The sequence below is a fragment of the Coregonus lavaretus genome (genome assembly GCF_964263955.1).
Source record: "Coregonus lavaretus genome assembly, chromosome: 31".
Taxonomy (NCBI): Eukaryota; Metazoa; Chordata; class Actinopteri; order Salmoniformes; family Salmonidae; genus Coregonus; species Coregonus lavaretus.
The window spans coordinates 21,029,660-21,048,534 of record NC_140018.1 but is presented as its reverse complement, the minus strand read 5'-3'; the positions used below and the strand labels follow the sequence as shown (position 1 = coordinate 21,048,534).

Genomic DNA, 18,875 nt, shown 5'->3' with positions numbered 1-18,875 from the left:
CTTCTATTTCATCTGCCCACTTCTCGGCTCTATTAGCCCACACCATTTGCATGAATTATTTCATTAAGCAGCAGGACAAGAAAGAAGAGGAAAAAAGAGAGAGAGAGAGAGAAAGGAGAGTGGACACAGGACAGTGAAAAGGCCCTGGAGGATAATACTAGACCCCTCAGGCTTCTTCTGACAGCTCAATTTCCTCTCCTTCACACCACAGGACTGGCGAGAGCAGCCAGGGGCCCCTGCTGGCGTTAATCAGGGGCCCCTCTCTCTCTCTCCCACTTTAGTCTCAGATGAGACTGCCATAAAGAGAGAAACACTGATCCATGTTTTTGTCTCTCTGTCTCTCTCTCCCCCCCCTCTCTCTCTCTCTCTTTGTCTCTATCTCCCTTTGTTTCTCCCTCTCTCTCACTCTCTCTCTCTCCCACTCTCTCTCTCTGTCTTTAACGCAGACCCAGCCACATGATCACAGTCTCAGGTTAAACTTGCTCAAGTTAAGGAATCATAGAGTTGTTTGTACTAGTGCAACAGAGGAGGTAGAGATTCTGTAATTTCTATGTAAAAAAACAAACATATTCTGGTAGCCAGCATTGTATCATTGTTCAATATTGACTGATGATGGCTCTTGCCAGCACATTTCAAAACTATTTCACTCAACTGTCTTCTGATGTTGCATACTGTGTACCAATTCAAGTTATCTGACAAAAAAATGTTGTTTCAACTAAATATCATTAAGTTACTTGTTCCACAGCCTTTCTTTTGTTAACTCAACTTTTCAGTCAAAGTGTTACCTGAACTTAAACATTTTTGTTGGCCAAACATGAGAAAACATATGCAACATTTTGTCAACTTAAAATGATGTGTTTGCCCAAATTGTCTCATATGTTCATTCAATTAGAAATTATTATTTGGGCATATTACTAAAAAAAGGCTGTGAAACTGATTACACACACAGTGCTTTTAACATACAACATTTCAACTTACATATTTGGCACCTGTATTGCTACACTTCGCACTTCAAGTAAATCTCAGCTCTGTTAAAAGTACACAAAAAAAAACCATTAAGGAGTAATATTAATTAAAACAGAGTAATATGCCCCACCAGTATTATACAACTATACATAAATAACTAAAGTTGCTTAAATAAGTAAATCAAATCAATGAAGAGAGAATGGTCAAATTAAGTGATAATTGAAACAGACATGGTGGCATAGCAGGAAGATCGGAATGCCATGAACCAGGAGGTATGTAAGTTGAAAATATTCTATGTTAAAAGCATGAATGAACATATGAGACGATTTCAGCAAACACATCAGTTTAATTGACTGCATTTTTGCCAAAGTTTTCTGAAGTTGAAGCTTTTTAAAATTCACGTAACATTTGAATAAACGGAGTAAAAAAGTAAATCAAATTTGAGTGAGAAACTTTAATCAAATTGTATCCATTCATCTGAAACGTTGGGTTAAGAGAGGCTGTGAAAAGTTTTCTACAGTAATATGAGTGAGATGTGTTGTGAAATGAAACCTCATATTGTGAGGTGTGCGCTTCAGCAATCCCAATTTCAATACAGCCCCTTTTATAATCAAAGGTGAAAAATGACCCCTCCTATAAGAGAACTTACCCTGTTCAATAGCCTTCCTTGGCTTTATATTCAAGCCTGTGGAGCTGTGAGAGCTGCAACATTGTTTTACTAGGAGACAGACAGGAGTTGAATGATTCATGTTTGATTTAGGTACAGTGGATTGCAGGCTTTACACACAACAAGAGTAGGGTGGAGAACAGGAGTTATCAATACCATATAGATCATGGTCATTTCTTTATTTAGAATCAACATAGAGCTGTTCAGGTATAAACAGGCCATAAGTGAGTCAGTAAAGCCTGGTATATTTTCAAAACACATTTAGATCCAGCTACAACAACAACAACCCAGGTGGTAGAAGAGAGCAATTAACTCATTTTCAGTGCTGTGTTTTCTGTGTAATTACTAAAGCACCGTGCTTCAATGGTGATCGATGGCCGACTGAGAGGTGGAGGGGAGTCTGTGGGGAAATATGGAGCGCAAACTTTCTCCCTAAGCACAGCTGCCTTCCTACACCACCGCCCGCACTGAGCCACCCTGCACGGCATACGAAATGTCACAGCAACATGTTCCTCACATACAAAGCAGCCTAGCTTCCAGGTGGAAAAAAGTGATAGGTGTGGCGACTGGTGAAGCCCCACGACAGTGAGTGAATGTTTCCGCTATGAAAGGCTTTGCTCTAGGAAGGTCACTCTGGGCTGTAGGCCGGCAGCTCATAACATAATAGAATGGGTTAGTGTCTGTCTGTCTGCAGGAGCAGGGAGGAGTGACGGTGGTGAATATTCACTGGCACCAATTCAACATAAATATTACAGTGAATAGAGACTTGGCAGACAGTGTGAGGATTTATTTTCAGACCTGCTGAAACGGCATAATGCGGCTGAGGTTTCAGGTTTAAAGTAAATATGAATTTCTAAACAAAGGATGGATGCCAGGCACAGTTTATTAAACTGGTCTGGTGTGTGTCCCGGGAGGGGGCGACGCTGCTTGTGTAATAGCCAAACACAGGAGGACATGTACTGGTGACTGGCCGACCGTCGATCTGGTGTTAGCTAAATACAGAGGAGCAATCAATACCTGACTCATTTCTACCTCTCACACTCAGTCGCTCTCTCTCTCTCTCTCTTTCTACCTCTCACACTCAGTCTCTCTCTCTCTCTCTCTCTCTCTCTCTCTCTCTCTCTCTCTTTCTCACACACACACACACACACACTCCCACATACCCACACACACACATTCACACACATTTCAATCTTTCCGCTGGGGGACCTGAAAGATGAGAGAGGAAGTGAGACAAGTGGTTGTCTTGTAAGCGATGGAGCGATTCAATGGTTGACAGACATGTTGAAGCCAGGTCAATGTGTAGAAAAGCCTGAGGCTCCCTGTGACGGACCCGATCAATGAGACAGGAAGGAAGGAACGGCTTTCTATCCTAGCCTCATCAGCAACAACCAACCTCCATCCAAAAAGCTCCAGTGCCATACCTGGGGCAAAGGCAAATTTTAAGAGTCAATTCGGCTTTCCGAACTGGACTTTGGCTAACCTTAAGCAGTTAGATTTGTGCTTAAAGTACATGTTTGTAGATCACAAAAGGCAAATATCAGATTCTGTGGAAAACTCTCCATTTGTATCCAAAATATACTAACTGGTTAGTTGAGCCAAAGGGGTAAGTTGAGCCACCTTTGTTTCTAGGAAACCATACACAAAATTATTAATTTAACCAAATATATAGTAAGAGGTCATCATTTCATAGAGTCTGTGATGGAAGAAACCACATGGAAAAATTGGTAAGCAGGTCAGGTCCAAAAAACTGATTTTCATCCAGTCAAATTAAGTTATTGTGTTAGAGGTTTCATGATGCTTGACTGTATCTAAACCAAAGTACAGTGCCTTGCAAAAGTATTCATCCCCCTTGGCGTTTTTCCTATTTTGTTGCATTACAACCTGTAATTTAAATGGATTTCTATTTGGATTTCATGTAATGGACATACACAAAGGAGTCCAAATTGGTGAAGTGAAATGAAATTTAAAAAATTTAAAAAAAATTACGGAAAACTGGTGCGTGCATATGTTTTCACCCCCTTTGCTATGAAGCCCCTAAATAAGATATGGTGCAACCAATTACATTCAGAAGACACATAATTAGGTAAATAAAGTCCACCTGTGTGCAATCTAAGTGTCTCAGACTCTGGGGCGCTGTTCTGAAAGGCCCCAGAGTCTGCGACACCACTAAGCAAGGGGCACCACCAAGCAAGCGGCACCATGAAGACCAAGGAGCTCTCCAAACAGGTCAGGGACAAAATTGTGGAGAAGTACAGATCACGGTTGGGTTATAAAAAAATATCTGAAACTTTTAACATCCCACTGAGCACTATTAAATCCATTATAAAAAAAATTGAAAGAATATGGCACCACAACAAACCTGCCAAGAGAGGGCCGCCCACCAAAACTCACGGACCAGGCAGGGAGGGCATTAATCAGAGGTAACAAAGAGACCAAAGATAACCCTGAAGGAGCTGCAAAGCTCCACAGCGGAGATTGGACTATCTGTCCATAGGACCACTTTAAGCCGTACACTCCACAGAGCTGGGCTTTACGGAAGAGTGGCCAGAAAAAAGCCATTGCTTAAAGAAAAAACTAAGCAAACACGTTTGGTGTTCGCCAAATGCCATGTGGGAGACTCCCCAAACATATGGAAGAAGGTACTCTGGTCAGATGAGACTAAAATTGAGCTTTTTTCCTATATCTGGTGCAAACCCAACACCTCTCATCACCCCGAGAACACCATCCTCACAGTGAAGCATGGTGGTGGCAGCATCATGCTGTGGGGATGTTTTTCATCAGAAGGGACTGGGAAACTGGTCAGAATTGAAGGAATGATGGATGGCGCTAAATACAGGGAAATTCTTGAGGGAAACCTGTTTCAGTCTTCCAGAGATTTGAGACTGGGACGGAGGTTCACCTTCCAGCAGGACAATGACCCTAAGCATACTGCTAAAGCAACACTCAAGTGGTTTAAGGGGAAACATTTACATGTCTTGGAATGGCCTAGTCAAAGCCCACACCTCAATCCAATTGAGAATCTGTAGTATGACTTAAAGATTGCTGTACACCAGCGGAACCCATCCAGTTTTGCCTTGAAGAATGGGCAAAAATCCCAGTGGCTAGATGTGCCAAGCTTATAGAGACATATCCCAAGAGACTTGCAGCTGTAATTGCTGCAAAGGGTGGCTCTACAAAGTATTGATAGTTATGCACACTTAAGTTTTCTGTTTTTTTGTCTTATTTCTTGTTTGTTCCACAATAAAAAATATTTTGCATCTTCAAAGTGTTAGGCATGTTGTGTAAATCAAATGATACAAACTCCTGAAAAATCCATTTTAATTCCAGGTTGTAAGGCAACAAAATAGGAAAAATGCCAATGGGGGTGATTACTTTTGCAAGCCACTGTAGATACTTTTAAGGTTGTTCTATACATCAGTTGGGATCTCTATAAGCTTCAATATGAGGTCTTTAACCTAAAGCATGAAAGTGAATCCTTGTAGCTGTGTGGGCTAATATAGTCAAAATGTTTGCCTTGGAGTAAGTTGAACCAATGGCCATGGGGTAAGTTGACTCAATAGTTGAGCCAATGGCAAGTTGAGCAAATGGAAGTGTTTTCTTCCAAGTGAAATGCAAGGCATTATTGCTGGAATATGAGGTAACAACAGGGCCTGGCCTATGTTAAAAGTGTTAAAAAAGTACAAAGTGTTTATAAGGTGTTAAGCCTGTGTGAAAAGATGATTAAAGGTGCAATATGCAGAAATCACTATGCCCTTTCCTGGTTGCAAAAATACGAATAGTTCGCCTAATATCAGTTGATGTAACAAAACAATTTGCATACTGTAGAGAATCATTCTACCATCTAAACCTGTGTGAATATCTTTTTAATAACCAAAAATATTGTATTTTCATAAAACCTACAAAACCTAAAGTAAAAGACGCAAAAACGAAACTTAGGAATGGAAGCATTGAAATAGCACACCGGGGTAAGTTGTGCCAAGAGACCACTTTTTTTTGACAAGCTATGTTTTCAAAACTACAATGTTTACATGAATTCTGATTACGTCCAGGGATACACAACATCCTGAAATATACAGTGAGGGAAAAAAGTATTTGATCCCCTGCTGATTTTGTACGTTTGCCCACTGACAAAAAATGATCAGTCTATAATTTTAATGGTAGGTTTATTTTAACAGTGAGAGACAGAATAACAACAACAAAAATCCAGAAAACGCATGTCAAACATTTTATACATTGATTTGCATTTTAATGAGGGAAATAAGTATTTGACCCCCTCTCAATCAGAAAGATTTCTGGCTCCCAGGTGTCTTTTATACAGGTAACGAGCTGAGATTAGGAGCACACTCTTAAACGAAGTGCTCCTAATCTCAGCTTGTTACCTGTATAAAAGACACCTGTCCACATAAGCAATCAATCAATCAGATTCCAAACTCTCCACCATGGCCAAGACCAAAGAGCTCTCCAAGGATGTCAGGGACAAGATTGTAGACCTACACAAGGCTGGAATGGGCTACAAGACCATCGCCAAGCAGCTTGGTGAGAAGGTGACAACAGTTGGTGCGATTATTCGCAAATGCAAGAAACACAAAATAACTGTCAAACTCCCTCGGCCTGGGGCTCCATGCAAGATCTCACCTCGTGGAGTTGCAATGATCATGAGAACGGTGAGGAATCAGCCCAGAACTACACGGGAGGATCTTGTCAATGATCTCAAGGCAGCTGGGACCATAGTCACCAAGAAAACAATTGGTAACCCACTACGCCGTGAAGGACTGAAATCCTGCAGCGCCCGCAAGGTCCCCCTGCTCAAGAAAGCACATATACAGGCCCGTCTGAAGTTTGCCAATGAACATCTGAATGATTCAGAGGAGAACTGGGTGAAAGTGTTGTGGTCAGACGAGACCAAAATCGAGCTCTTTGGCATCAACTCAACTCGCCGTGTTTGGAGGAGGAGGAATGCTGCCTATGACCCCAAGAACACCATCCCCACCGTCAAACATGGAGGTGGAAACATTATGCTTTGGGGGTGTTTTTCTGCTAAGGGGACAGGACAACTTCACCGCATCAAAGGGACGATGGACGGTGCCATGTACCGTCAAATCTTGGGTGAGAACCTCCTTCCCACAGCCAGGGCATTGAAAATGGGTCGTGGATGGGTATTCCAGCATGACAATGACCCAAAACACACAGCCAAGGCAACAAAGGAGTGGCTCAAGAAGAAGCACATTAAGGTCCTGGAGTGGCCTAGCCAGTCTCCAGACCTTAATCCCATAGAAAATATGTGGAGGGAGCTGAAGGTTTGAGTTGCCAAACGTCAGGCTCGAAACCTTAATGACTTGGAGAAGATCTGCAAAGAGGAGTGGGACAAAATCCCTCCTGAGATGTGTGCAAACCTGGTGGCCAACTACAAGAAACATCTGACCTCTGTGATTGCCAACAAGGGTTTTGCCACCAAGTACTAAGTCATGTTTTGCAGAGGGGTCAAATAATTATTTCCCTCATTAAAATGCAAATCAATTTATAACATTTTTGACATGCGTTTTTCTGGATTTTTTTGTTGTTATTCTGTCTCTCACTGTTCAATTAAACGTACGATTAAAATTATAGACTGATCATGTCTTTGTCAGTGGGCAAACGTACAAAATCAGCAGGGGATCAAATACTTTTTTCCCTCACTGTATGTAGATATCTTTGTTAGAAAGAATACTATATATACCTTGACGGAGTGATGCTGAATGTAAAAAAGGGCTCAACTTACCCCACTTTCCCCTAATGCAGTTTCCATGTTTAAACTTTCATGGTTTTACAGTAATCTGGACCTTCAAAGAAGCTGGTAGGCTGACCCAGATTGGGGTGTGTAGTTGTTCATTTTAAAATAGCCCATAGCTGTAAGCAACTTAGAGAAATGTCATAAATTAGTAATTGCCCCATGTTCATCAACATTGCAGCAAACCTTTCTCCACCAGTAAAAATGCATGATAAAGATTTATGAAGATCATCCACATACCCAACTAGGTAACTACAGTACAGGACAACTAGCTAAAACTAAATTAAAACTAAATGCAAGATAGTATGTGTATGATAAAGACACACATCTATCTTTCTCTTTTGTTTGGTCCGAGCAGATCACATGGATTACATAAACAGGTTTTTCTGCTGAAGCTAACAAGCAGGCGGTTCCTGAGTGCTGGAGACAAACACACCACTAACTGTGAAAATCAATAGAGGTCCTTCAATTCTCACCCTTCATTCCAGCATGGATGAATAGAAGCTGTGGGAGATGGGAGTATGGCTGAGAGGCGCATCAGTGTCCTTAACTGTCTACTAGGCAGAGAGCACTGAGTGGGCCTAGAACCAGAACCACACTGAGCCTGATTCTGACCCCAGAGACCTCTACACACAGCCCACTGGGCACAGACATCAATTCAACATCTATTCCACATTGGTTCAAATTAATTTAATTGAAATGACGTGGAAACAACTTTGATTTAACCAGTGTGTTCCCAGTGGGAGCAGGGTCATACACTGTACTGTAGGCCCTGTAAACAATAGGTTGTTATACTCACAGACACACACACATGCACAAAGCAACATCCACAGAATACACGCCCACACACAGCTTAAAGGAAAACTCCACCCCAAAACGGTCTTTTGGTATTCGTTTCATTAGTCCATTGTTGACATAGTCCCAAAATGTTTTGCTTGTCAGCAATAAAGTTTTCAAGATATATAACTTTCAAAATACAGAAATCATCCCGTATGATGCAAGATAGTTTTTGGGTGGAATTTTCCATTAAAAGCAAGCAGCTAATAGTCCTGAAAACAGAATGGAAAAGAAGCTTAACATCACTGTCAAATTAAGTTGAAATAGAGCATAGTGCTCTAAAATGAACGCTTCATGCCAGCAGATTAGTCTGTGTAAAGTAACATGATTTTCTCGCCTCCTAAGGGTTTTTGTATGTTAGTTAAACATTTAGAGAGGGTAGACTCTGTCAGCATAATATTCAACTTGATTCATTAATGAAAACATCACACCAGTCAACAATTGAGTGGGAAGTTGCCAAGTCTGTGTTTCTGTGGCCAAAAATCATCCTATGATATTTGCAAACAAGGTGTTTGATATTTGCTGTTTGATATTTGCAGTGTCTGTAGGTGTTCCACTATTATAGTAGCATCCTCTGTGTTCTTCTTATTCATGTGGAAATCAGTCTTTGAGGGATTCATGTAGGATTTGTTGCTTAATGGTATTTGAAACATCAGTCGTACAGTGAGGAATTGAATGATATCCACTTTAAGACTAAAGGTCTTAGTCTAATTGGAAGTGTGCGAATAAAAGCGAAGGTAATGGGGGCGGCAGGTAGCCTAGCGGTTAAGAGCATTGGGCCAGTAACCGAAAGGTTGCTGGTTTGAATCCCCGAGCCAACTAAGTGAACATTTGTCGATGTGCTCTTGAGCAAGGCACTTAACCCCAGTTGCTCCAGAGTTGCTATCAATAATGGCTGATCCCTGGCTGTGACCCTACTCTCCGAGGGTGTTTCAGGGGGAGTAGGATATGCAAAAATAAATGTCCAATTAACACGTAATACACACTTGTACATGTGTGAAATAGGACAAATGTAAGCACCCACCTACCAATGAAGTGGATTGTTTTCACACAAGCTGCAGCGCATGTGGCAATTATCTCTTTCTATGCAGCTTGTAGCTGCTGCTACACCGATCAACTCCCTCTCATCTGATAAAAACCATATCCAATTTGAGGAAACAAGCCATCGTTAGCTCACACAGAAGCAGACACATGCAGCCCTGTTTGAAAGACAGAGTGATCTGGCACTATTAAGATGGAAATGACTCATCCTCGCAAATGCCTTCTCACACACTTAAACACACATATGCGTGTGCATGAACGCACACACACATTAATGGGTATGTACGTGTGCTGTGCTGTATAGGTTACCTGTAATGGCGCGTGTCTCTGAGAGCTCTGTTGCTGGGTATCCTCTCACTCTCTCTCTGGTTGAAGGCATACAGTTTGTACGGGTCCTGGCCTGGTTTCCATCGCCTGGCATTGAGGTAGTTCTTCTCTTCAAACTCTTCCAGGAGGTCATCCCATTCTGACTCTGAGATCTGAAACAAAAAACATTCCACTCATCACACAAACCCCACTGTAAACAACTTGCTGGGGTAGAATTCACTTTAGAAACTGTGAGAACAACAACGTCCAACTGTGGAATTTGTGTTGTAAGCTGATGTGCAGCTTTTTTGCTTGTTATGATATTAAATTAGGTTTACACTGTCATAAACATAACAATTGATGGCAGCATTTTGGCAAGTCCCCATCCTCACAATATCTCTTCAACATAACGACGACAACCACAGAGACAAACAGTGTACACAGACGATGCAGACACACCACCGAATTTGCTGGTGCAGAATCTGGAGGGCGTATCAATTCTAGTTGAATAAAACCCTCTTTTGTGCAGCGGCAGCAGATTGAAATCACCCATAAACTGGAGCCTCTTCCATATTTCCTGTATTTATTTTCTGTTTTGTTTTGCTGATGTGCCAGATTCTCCAGCTCCAGCCATTTGGGCTGATGGGAACCAGAGGTCTATACTCCCCCCAGCCTGGATGATGCTGGTGATTAGCAAGCTAGCAGGTTTCTAGTTTCTACCCTGATGACAGTTTGAATGGAGGCTAATGAAAAATCCTCAACACGCACTCATAACTATACACACACACGCACGCAATCACGCACGCATGGGGCTCTGAGTGAAGCTGTCATGTCCCCTACAGCCTGCTGGGTAACAAAAGGCAGCCGACATTGTGACTGAAGGCCCATGAATCACTGCCTGCTGATGCTGAGTGATTAAATCTGATTTCCATGCAATGCGGCAGCGCCGGGGTAATTGTTGGCCATCGAGACAATAATACAGCCTATAATATGTTCCCTGGCTTATGGCTTTTTGCATCAATACACCAGAAACTTAATGTTACATTTACAGGAAGAACCTGCTGGAGGTTGTGGCAAGGAGTTGGCTCACTGTTTTGCAAATTCTATTTTATCTTATTAAGCAGAACGACAGAACCGTATAGTCATCAGGCGAAACTCAGGGGAGATACAGGTAGCCCGAGGGAGCCATACCGATGGGAATTCTACTAGGCTTTTCTTTTATGGTGCTTTTGTTTGTGTTCTTTACACCTGGCGAAGAGAATCTGCTCAAGTTCCTGTGGACTCATTATATTTACCAGACTTGTCTCCCTGAGCCATTTTATGACACCTAACCTCATGCAGCCTTACAATGTATATAAAATCGAAACATATAGCCCAACGTTTGTAGAACAACTAAAGTTACATTAATAACTCTAAATTAAGCATATAGGAATACCTATTTCTTTGTTAACCGCTCAACACAGAATAGCCGCATGTGCGCAATATCCTTTCTATTTTATTCAGCTTTGTTCAATTGTATTCTTCATACTATAAAATAATGCCATGGAATTCTAAGCAAATATTTTCTGCTAAATGAACTAGTGTAGGCCTCCCGAGTGGCACAGTGGTCTAAGGCACTGCATCGCAGTGCTAGCTGTGCCACTAGAGATCCTGGTTCGTATCCAGGCTCTGTCGTTGCCGGCCGCGACCGGGAGACCCATGGGGCGGCGCACAATTGGCCCAGCGTCGTCCAGGGTAGGGGAAGGAATGGCCGGCAGGGATGTAGCTCAGTTGGTAGAGCATGGCGTTTGCAACGCCAGGGTTGTGGGTTCGATTCCCACCGGGGGCCAGTATGAAAAATTATGTATGCACTCACTAACTGTAAGTCGCTCTGGATAAGAGTGTCTGCTAAATGACTAAAATATAAAATGTAGCCCACAGCCATTTGGCATAGCCAGATCAGGACCTAACATACGGACAACTCAGAGTATGATATTCTGTTCTTCTGAAACTACATTTTCTTCATATCATGCTTCTTTAGACCTGTCTAAAATAAATAATGGATTTATTGTGAAGGTGTAGGCTATATTACATGGATTTATTAGACGTTGTTGAGATGTTCCAAAGGTCTGCATCAGTGGCTTGTAGGCTATGTGTGGAAGCCAGGAGATGTGTGGAAGCCACATCGAGGACGCAACTGCGCGCGTCCTTATCCAATTCCAAGGAGCATATCGAAGATATTGGAAGAACTGTCCACATTTACTTTTCGGCAGCCAACGAGATGAGTAGGCCTAACGAACAGCAAAAGCACTAGCCTATGTCAATCTACTATACCCCATAGTACAAAAGTCGACCTATTCTGTGAAAGAAAGAAATATTCCAAACATAGTCTGAGACAGTTGTGGGATGCGATAGATCCCAAATTAATACAACCACTAGCATCAAAAAACATTTTTTACGCAATGTGGCTGACGCAACAGATCAAAACATTTAGCTTAAAATGTTGATAAACTATTAGGCTATTTCTTCACATTATAAGCGCAGCAATGCACACACAGTAGTAGGCTATAAACTTGAATGTTCCATTAGCGGAAAACACCATTATCAAAAGTGACCGCAAATGCAATTATGCATGTAATGCTTTTATTATAAATGTGCATTTTTATGGTGAAAAGTATCTTCCCCAAACTTGAAACTCACGCGCTGCTTATGTATGCCAGTTAGGCTCTACACCCCTTGAAAAGCGGATTAATTAGCCTAATTTTAAGAAATTATTTGGCCACTTTAGTTGTGATACAAACCTTATCAAAACGTATAGGCCTATGGGCTAGGCTACATGAGGTGTGCTACTATGATTTGAAAAAGTCGCAAAAAAAGGCATTGTTTCTTATGCTGGGCATCATTCACAAGTGATAATATATAATTCACAAGTGATAGGCTAATATTGTCACCCATCAGACTATTCTTGATTTAATCTTGTCTTTACATATACTAAATAATATATGTGTGAAATTTGTTATGATTTAGAATGGACCATTATCATGCCCCTGTATCGAAACAGGGACAGCGGGGAAAAATACATGTCATCTACGCACTTAAATAGCGAATGGAGGACGCTTTTCCAGTGGTTCATTTTCATGCCAGCCAGGTAGGCTATACTCCTGTTGTAAATATAAGCAATTTGCTTAATATTAGGAATGTTGAGAAATAAATATAGTAGGCCTAGCCTATAGAAAGCTAATGGGATCCTCCTCTTTTTAGTAATAATAATATGCCATTTAGCAGACTCTTTTATCCAAAGCAACTTACAGTCATGCGTGCATACATTTTTTGTGTATGGGTGGTCCCGGGGATCGAACCCACTACCTTGGCGTTACAAGCGCCGTGCTCTACCAGCTGAGCTACAGAGGACCACACTCTGTTTTCTTGACATTTGCATAGCCTATAGAAATGTTGTGCACCATTAGCTCATGGGCTCTCATGAAGTGTTTGATTAGATTTTCGATTACATTTGCATAGATGTCAGAGTGATTAGAGGGACAATAGAGTGCTGAGTACCAGGCAGTTAGCAAGTTTGGTAGGCTACTAATGACCAGCAGCAGCATAAGAGCTTGGAGAAGCCTAATTACCGTGACTAAACGGTCACGTGGATTTTGACTGCCTTCATGACTCATGACTGGTCACCGCAACAACCCTACTCATAAGAAGCTTAGCTACCCTCATTTAAGAAGGATCATTTCACGAGACAAAGCCATTGAGGAGACGATGCAGTAGAGAGAAGGTGATGGGGTTCTAACCTAAATGAGGCGATACAAGCACAAGGGCACTTGGCAATGACCACAGAGCCATAGGAAGGCAGCTCACATCAGCTCCTCTGTCTTAACTGACCAAGCCCATTTATCCCAGAGGACACTGCTGGCCGGTGAGAGGAGACTGAGAAGAGAGGGGAGAGAACAGGGGACAGAGAAAAGAGAGAGAGAACAGGGAAGCGGCGAGAGATGAAAGAGAACAGGGGAGAAAGGGGAGAGAGGAGGGGAGATACTAGAGGAGAGAGGACTAGGGTAAAGAAGTGAGGAGAGATGTGGGGCGTCCTCCCAACATTAGGAGGACAGTAATGAGTCGTTAGGGTCTTTGAAGCCGGCTACCTGTCCGTCCATCCGTGCGGTGGATGAATTCCCTCGTAAGCACACTGATGTCTTTCAAGGCCTTTTCAGTCTGTCGGGAGATGTCATGCCCTGCCACTTTACAAGAATCACAACACCATCCACCCAACCAGGAATAGAGGTGGCTAATTGCAGATGTCTGTTTCTGAAGATAGACTGCTTAGCATGATAATGGCTACAGTGCAGCACCCCCTGTATAACTTAGACCAGATGTCTGGGAGGTTTCCCTGATAAAACAGCCTGTTTCTTTATGTTTCATTTCCCACACTAAAAGTTGATGTAGTAAAAGGGGCTTATGTGTGCAATATTAGATGTTGAAAACAGTTTTCTTTATTTAATAATCTCTACTGTTGTATGAAGTTATCTGAATGTATTAAAATGCAACTCCCCAAAAAGCTCCAGCAAAACATTGACACGTTACCAATTAATCCTTTGCCTTCAGAGTTTTTCTCAGCGTTACGATGGTTGACAGCTGAATCCACAGAGGGAATGCTAATCTGGTGCTCACATATTCACTTTGTCATCTCCAGCACAGTGCCACTGTCACCCCATGATGCCACCAATCTGGGGAAAGTAGTTGTGTTTTATCAGGGAGGGAACATGGCCCAGGCAGCAAACAGAATTCAATTATAATTGGACAACACAGAAAATCTGCCTGCAAATCGATCTGTCACAACAAAGTTGAGCGGCTTGAGCCTCAATTTCAGAGCGCAATAAGTGCAAATCCCAACGGTCCCTAGCAGCCCACCAAAGATCAATTTCTCAAGAAAGAACAGGGCGAGCCTCAAGATTGAAATTCCCCTGGGCTGCCAGGCAAGGCAAGTCCTCCATAAAAATACCCCTGTCTTTGGTCCAGTCATCATCACTCTGCCTTTGCCTCTCCTATGTTGTTAAGGCAGAAGAGCCAGGGAGCCAGGTTTCATGTGGAGGATATTGCAGCCTAATTGGACATGATGCCTTGGTGGGGGGAGAGAGGGACGGAGGGAGTGAGGGAAGGAGGGAACGATTGAGGGTAGCTAAGCTACACCGCGACAGAGCTGCATGACATTTTAACCCCCAGCAGTTAGGTGGCTCGCCTGGCTCACTCCTCAGACAGGGAAGTGTGTCTTAATGAGTTGTGGATGACAGAGGACGCTGTAATTGGATCCTAGTCCCCCCTCTGCCCCCTACTCCACCCTGTGTCTGGGCATGTGTGTTTGTGTATGTCGGTCCTATTTCTAGACCCCTTAACTCAACCACCGCAACACGTCTTACCCAACAGAGATAACCAAAGGAAAACTGTAGCAGGGGGAATCTCTTCATAGTCTGTCTATAGTCTTGGTGGTACCTTAGAAGGTGCACATCCCTAGTTACAGTATCAAAGCTATGCGCTAGTAATTGCACAGCCTCCTTTGACTCCTAGCCAGGTAATGAGATTAACCCTAGCAGCTCATTTACAGATCTCTGTCTGGCTCGTCTCAGATGTGATGTTCAGGACTGCACAGCACACACACAGACAAAGACACACACACACAGGGATATTATTAGGAGTCCACATGGTGGTATAATTCAGAGCTGGGGGTCATAGCTCATAAACCAGTGGATGATAAAGTACAAATCAGAGCCAAGGCCGAGTTTACAGCCCAGACACCAATAACATTAAGAAGGCGTGGACACTCCAGCCCAATAACACACACCCTGCATGGTTGATTTAACCCTGAGACCTACAGGCTCATTCATCATCCCACACATTAGGCCTCATGCCTCAGCCCTTTACACCATAATAATCATAATGTGTCGTCATCTCCGATCTTCATTGTTGTTTCTCTGATGTCATCAGAGAGAGAGAGAAAGAGAGAGAGAGAGCGAGAGAGGGAGAGAGAGAGCGAGAGAGAGAGAGAGAGAGAGAGAGAGAGAGAGTGCCTTGGCATGGTGCATGGTGGGTAAATGATAAATGTGTGTTTGGTCCACTGCAGGTGTAGTTTCCATCCCCCCAGGTATCACAGAAACAGTCAGTCATTATGACAGGCAGAGGCAGCCCTGACCTGGAGAATGTTAACACATCCCTCTTGCTGATGACAGCCCATTCATTTTTCAACTTCCAGGTCAGGGTTAGCACAGCGTGCCGAGGTGATTGCGTAGGGAGGGAAAATTTTCTTCTGTGTGATGTGTTCTCGTCTCTGTACTGGAGGGTAAACAGAGAAATACAGAGGAGTATGGGTAGAGGTATTGGAATGTTAATCTTGCTTACGCAACACAAAATACAATTCATTGGATTTTTCATACAGTTGGTGTGACCAGAAAGACTCATCTGTATCTGTGATTTATACAGTGTAGGCCAAAGTAATCCTCCTTCTCATAGTCATTGCCTTTATCACTGCCCTTGTCGAGGGCCACATTGATTCAAGGTGGAGAAACAAGATACATGGAAATGGTATCATTGCATCATCATCATTCATTTTTCTAACCTTTTGTACTTTGTTTGACTTCTGTTCTCCTTTTAGCTTTGTTTCCGCCCAACGCTGCAGAGCAGGGGTGTGTCAATACTGGTGACAAGACTATCTTATAGAGGACCGAACACAATCAAGTAAATCAGCAGTCATCAATTAAGAGTCTGAAAAAATCTATTGCCGCACAACCAACGACCACTTTTACATAGTTTTCTGTTCGCACCAATCTATCTCTATCTAATGCTATCTCTCTTTTTCAATGGTTAATGTTGGAATGGTGCTTGGCTCTATACAGGGTGGAGAAAACACAGTCAGTCATATGAATCATAGCAGCAGTGGGCGGAGAGTAAAAGGACGTGATGTTTGTCTGGCAGCTGTTACATGGAATGTGCTGTTTTCTGCGCTTGTGCGTGTGCGTGCGTGTGTGTGTGCCTGTATGTGTACATGTATGTGTCAAAAACATGTCTAAATGTGGGAGGATGTCAAGTATAAATCAATGCAAACATAAATAGGCTATTTGAGTGCTCCCTGAGCAGGCTTCCTTTCTGGGAACAGACAAGTGCTTTTTACGCACACACATTATAGCTATATTCACGTATCCATCATACCTTGTACCAAAGCATAATGGCATTCAAATATCTAACGGTTCCCTACAGATAATATAAATAGCTCTCTCAGTCTTAAATCTAAATTCCAATGCAAATCAAATGGGTGCGTATAAAGTTAATAATTCGCTTGTAATTTAATTTAGTCAATGTAGCAGTGGAAACCCGTATCTTCAGGGCTAAGTGTGTGTAGCTCCAACATGCTGAAGAAGTGAAAATAAAACATCTACAACAGTGTTTGAGGTACACAGCACTGGAACCGATTTTGATCAATTGCATCTGAACCATACTGTATGAAAGCTGAGCCGGCTGATGTTTGTATTAAATATTTACTTTGATTCCCTTTTTGCTTTTCTGCATTTGGCGTCTGGGCAACCTCTCCATTTTTGCCTCTTTTGGTCACTGAGTACTGATTTCTTACAGAACTACCATACTAAGTGAGTCATTTCTAACTGGTAACCCTGTGGATCCACTCCAGGGCAGGATGTACAGTATGTAATGGTCCCTGTGCTGTGTTTCAAGCTGACTAAGCACCTAAGAGGCTACTGCCCCCTTCCCCTCCCCTCAACTGCTTTCCTTCAATTTTATCACGGAATATGTTTGACCCCGTTGCTACTTATTACATTTACATTTTAGTAATTTAGCAGACGCTCTTATCCAGAGCGACTTAGTTAGTGAGTGCATACATTTTTCATACTGGCCCCCTGTGGGAATCGAACCCACAACACTGGCGTTGCAAATGCCATGCTCAACCAACTGAGCTACAGGGGTCCTATTACTATTACTAGAGGGGGAAACATTGCAAACATGGCTAAATATCTGGAGAGCTTGGTCAAGAAATTGAAAAAACTATAGAAGCACATCAAGGTTTCTATGGCAGAAATTCTCCTCCTGTTGCTGTCTGTGCTACCACTGCATCCCGGGCTCCAAATTGAATTGTAGAGCATGTCTTTCAAGCTGGGGGAACAGTAAAGCAACAGAAAATTCCAGGTGACCCCCCCCCCCCCTTGCAGCAGGCTTCAGAAGAACATCAGTGTTGAGGTTATCAAAGAGACTGCGGGCAACAGACAGAAAAACTAATAACTGGAACGCTTCCTCGGTCTCTGAGTGTTATTTTGGTAGCTGGGAGAGAAATTGTCTGAAAGGCAATAAGCTGAATAGCCCCCATATTAACTCATTTCACACAAACGCGCCAGCACCCAGGCATCAAGGTGTATAGAATTTGTGTGCCTCTAAATCCTTTTCATAGTCTACCTCAGATTCAGGCTGTGTTTGAGCTAAGCCTGAGCTGAGAGAAATCTGCTAGGCTTTCATAAGTTGGATGAAGTTAGAAGAAATATCCATATTTTTTCCCTCTGGAAATAAAAAACTGTTGATCATACAAAAGTAAAATGTTCATATTCAGTAATCCAATTGGTAACGCTTATTCCTCTATACATGAGAGATGTAATAAACTATAACTTTATTACATGGCTATATACTGTATATATAAATTCTTAATCATCAAACAAACAACAACAAACCCTGAAGGTGGATTTAACTTTTCAATCATTCTCTCTGAGCTTTAGTCTCAGGTTTTATTCATGTGAGGCCATCTATATGAATAATCTATGATGTAACTCTGCTCACAGACACACTACGGAAGCTCAATGTGTAGCGGCATACACTGCAGATTCTGAGCTCTAATGCCATCCACTTAACGGCACCAATTTCTCAGGTAAATACTAAACGTGACAAGTTAGAGTTTATTCCTTTCACTTAGGTGTGTGATCCCTCTCCACTGTCACAACGTCTTCCTCACTGACTCCGGTTGAAATCAGACTCTTTCGCATAAATGACTTCAAACGAAAAGAAGGTGGTACTTTCTCTTCTCTAAACGGTTTTATTTGCTATTTGTCACTATTCTGTCTTTAGAACATCACTAGCGTCTAGCGCACTGAGAAATAGCTCTAGTAGCACTGACTAAATAAGATTGATGCCTCAATCCTTGGGAGATAAAGGTGAAAATTACAAATGTGCAGCAAAAGCAGCCGTTTTCTAGGGAGACCGAAAAACACATTGGTTACAATTGACTGCCCATTTAGAATAAATGTATATCATTTTTACATAGTC

General features: G+C 42.3%; 1 protein-coding gene across 1 annotated transcript in view; it reads right to left on the bottom strand.

The window, feature by feature from the left end:
- LOC311106494 (polypeptide N-acetylgalactosaminyltransferase 14-like) overlaps window positions 1–18,875 on the bottom strand; it is a 126,464-nt gene that overhangs the window by 94,560 nt on the left and 13,029 nt on the right. Inside the window, exon 2 of the mRNA XM_084148842.1 lies at window positions 9,591–9,760. Coding sequence (XP_084004968.1) covers window positions 9,591–9,760 — 170 coding nt within the window. The remainder of the gene's footprint in view (window positions 1–9,590; window positions 9,761–18,875) is intronic.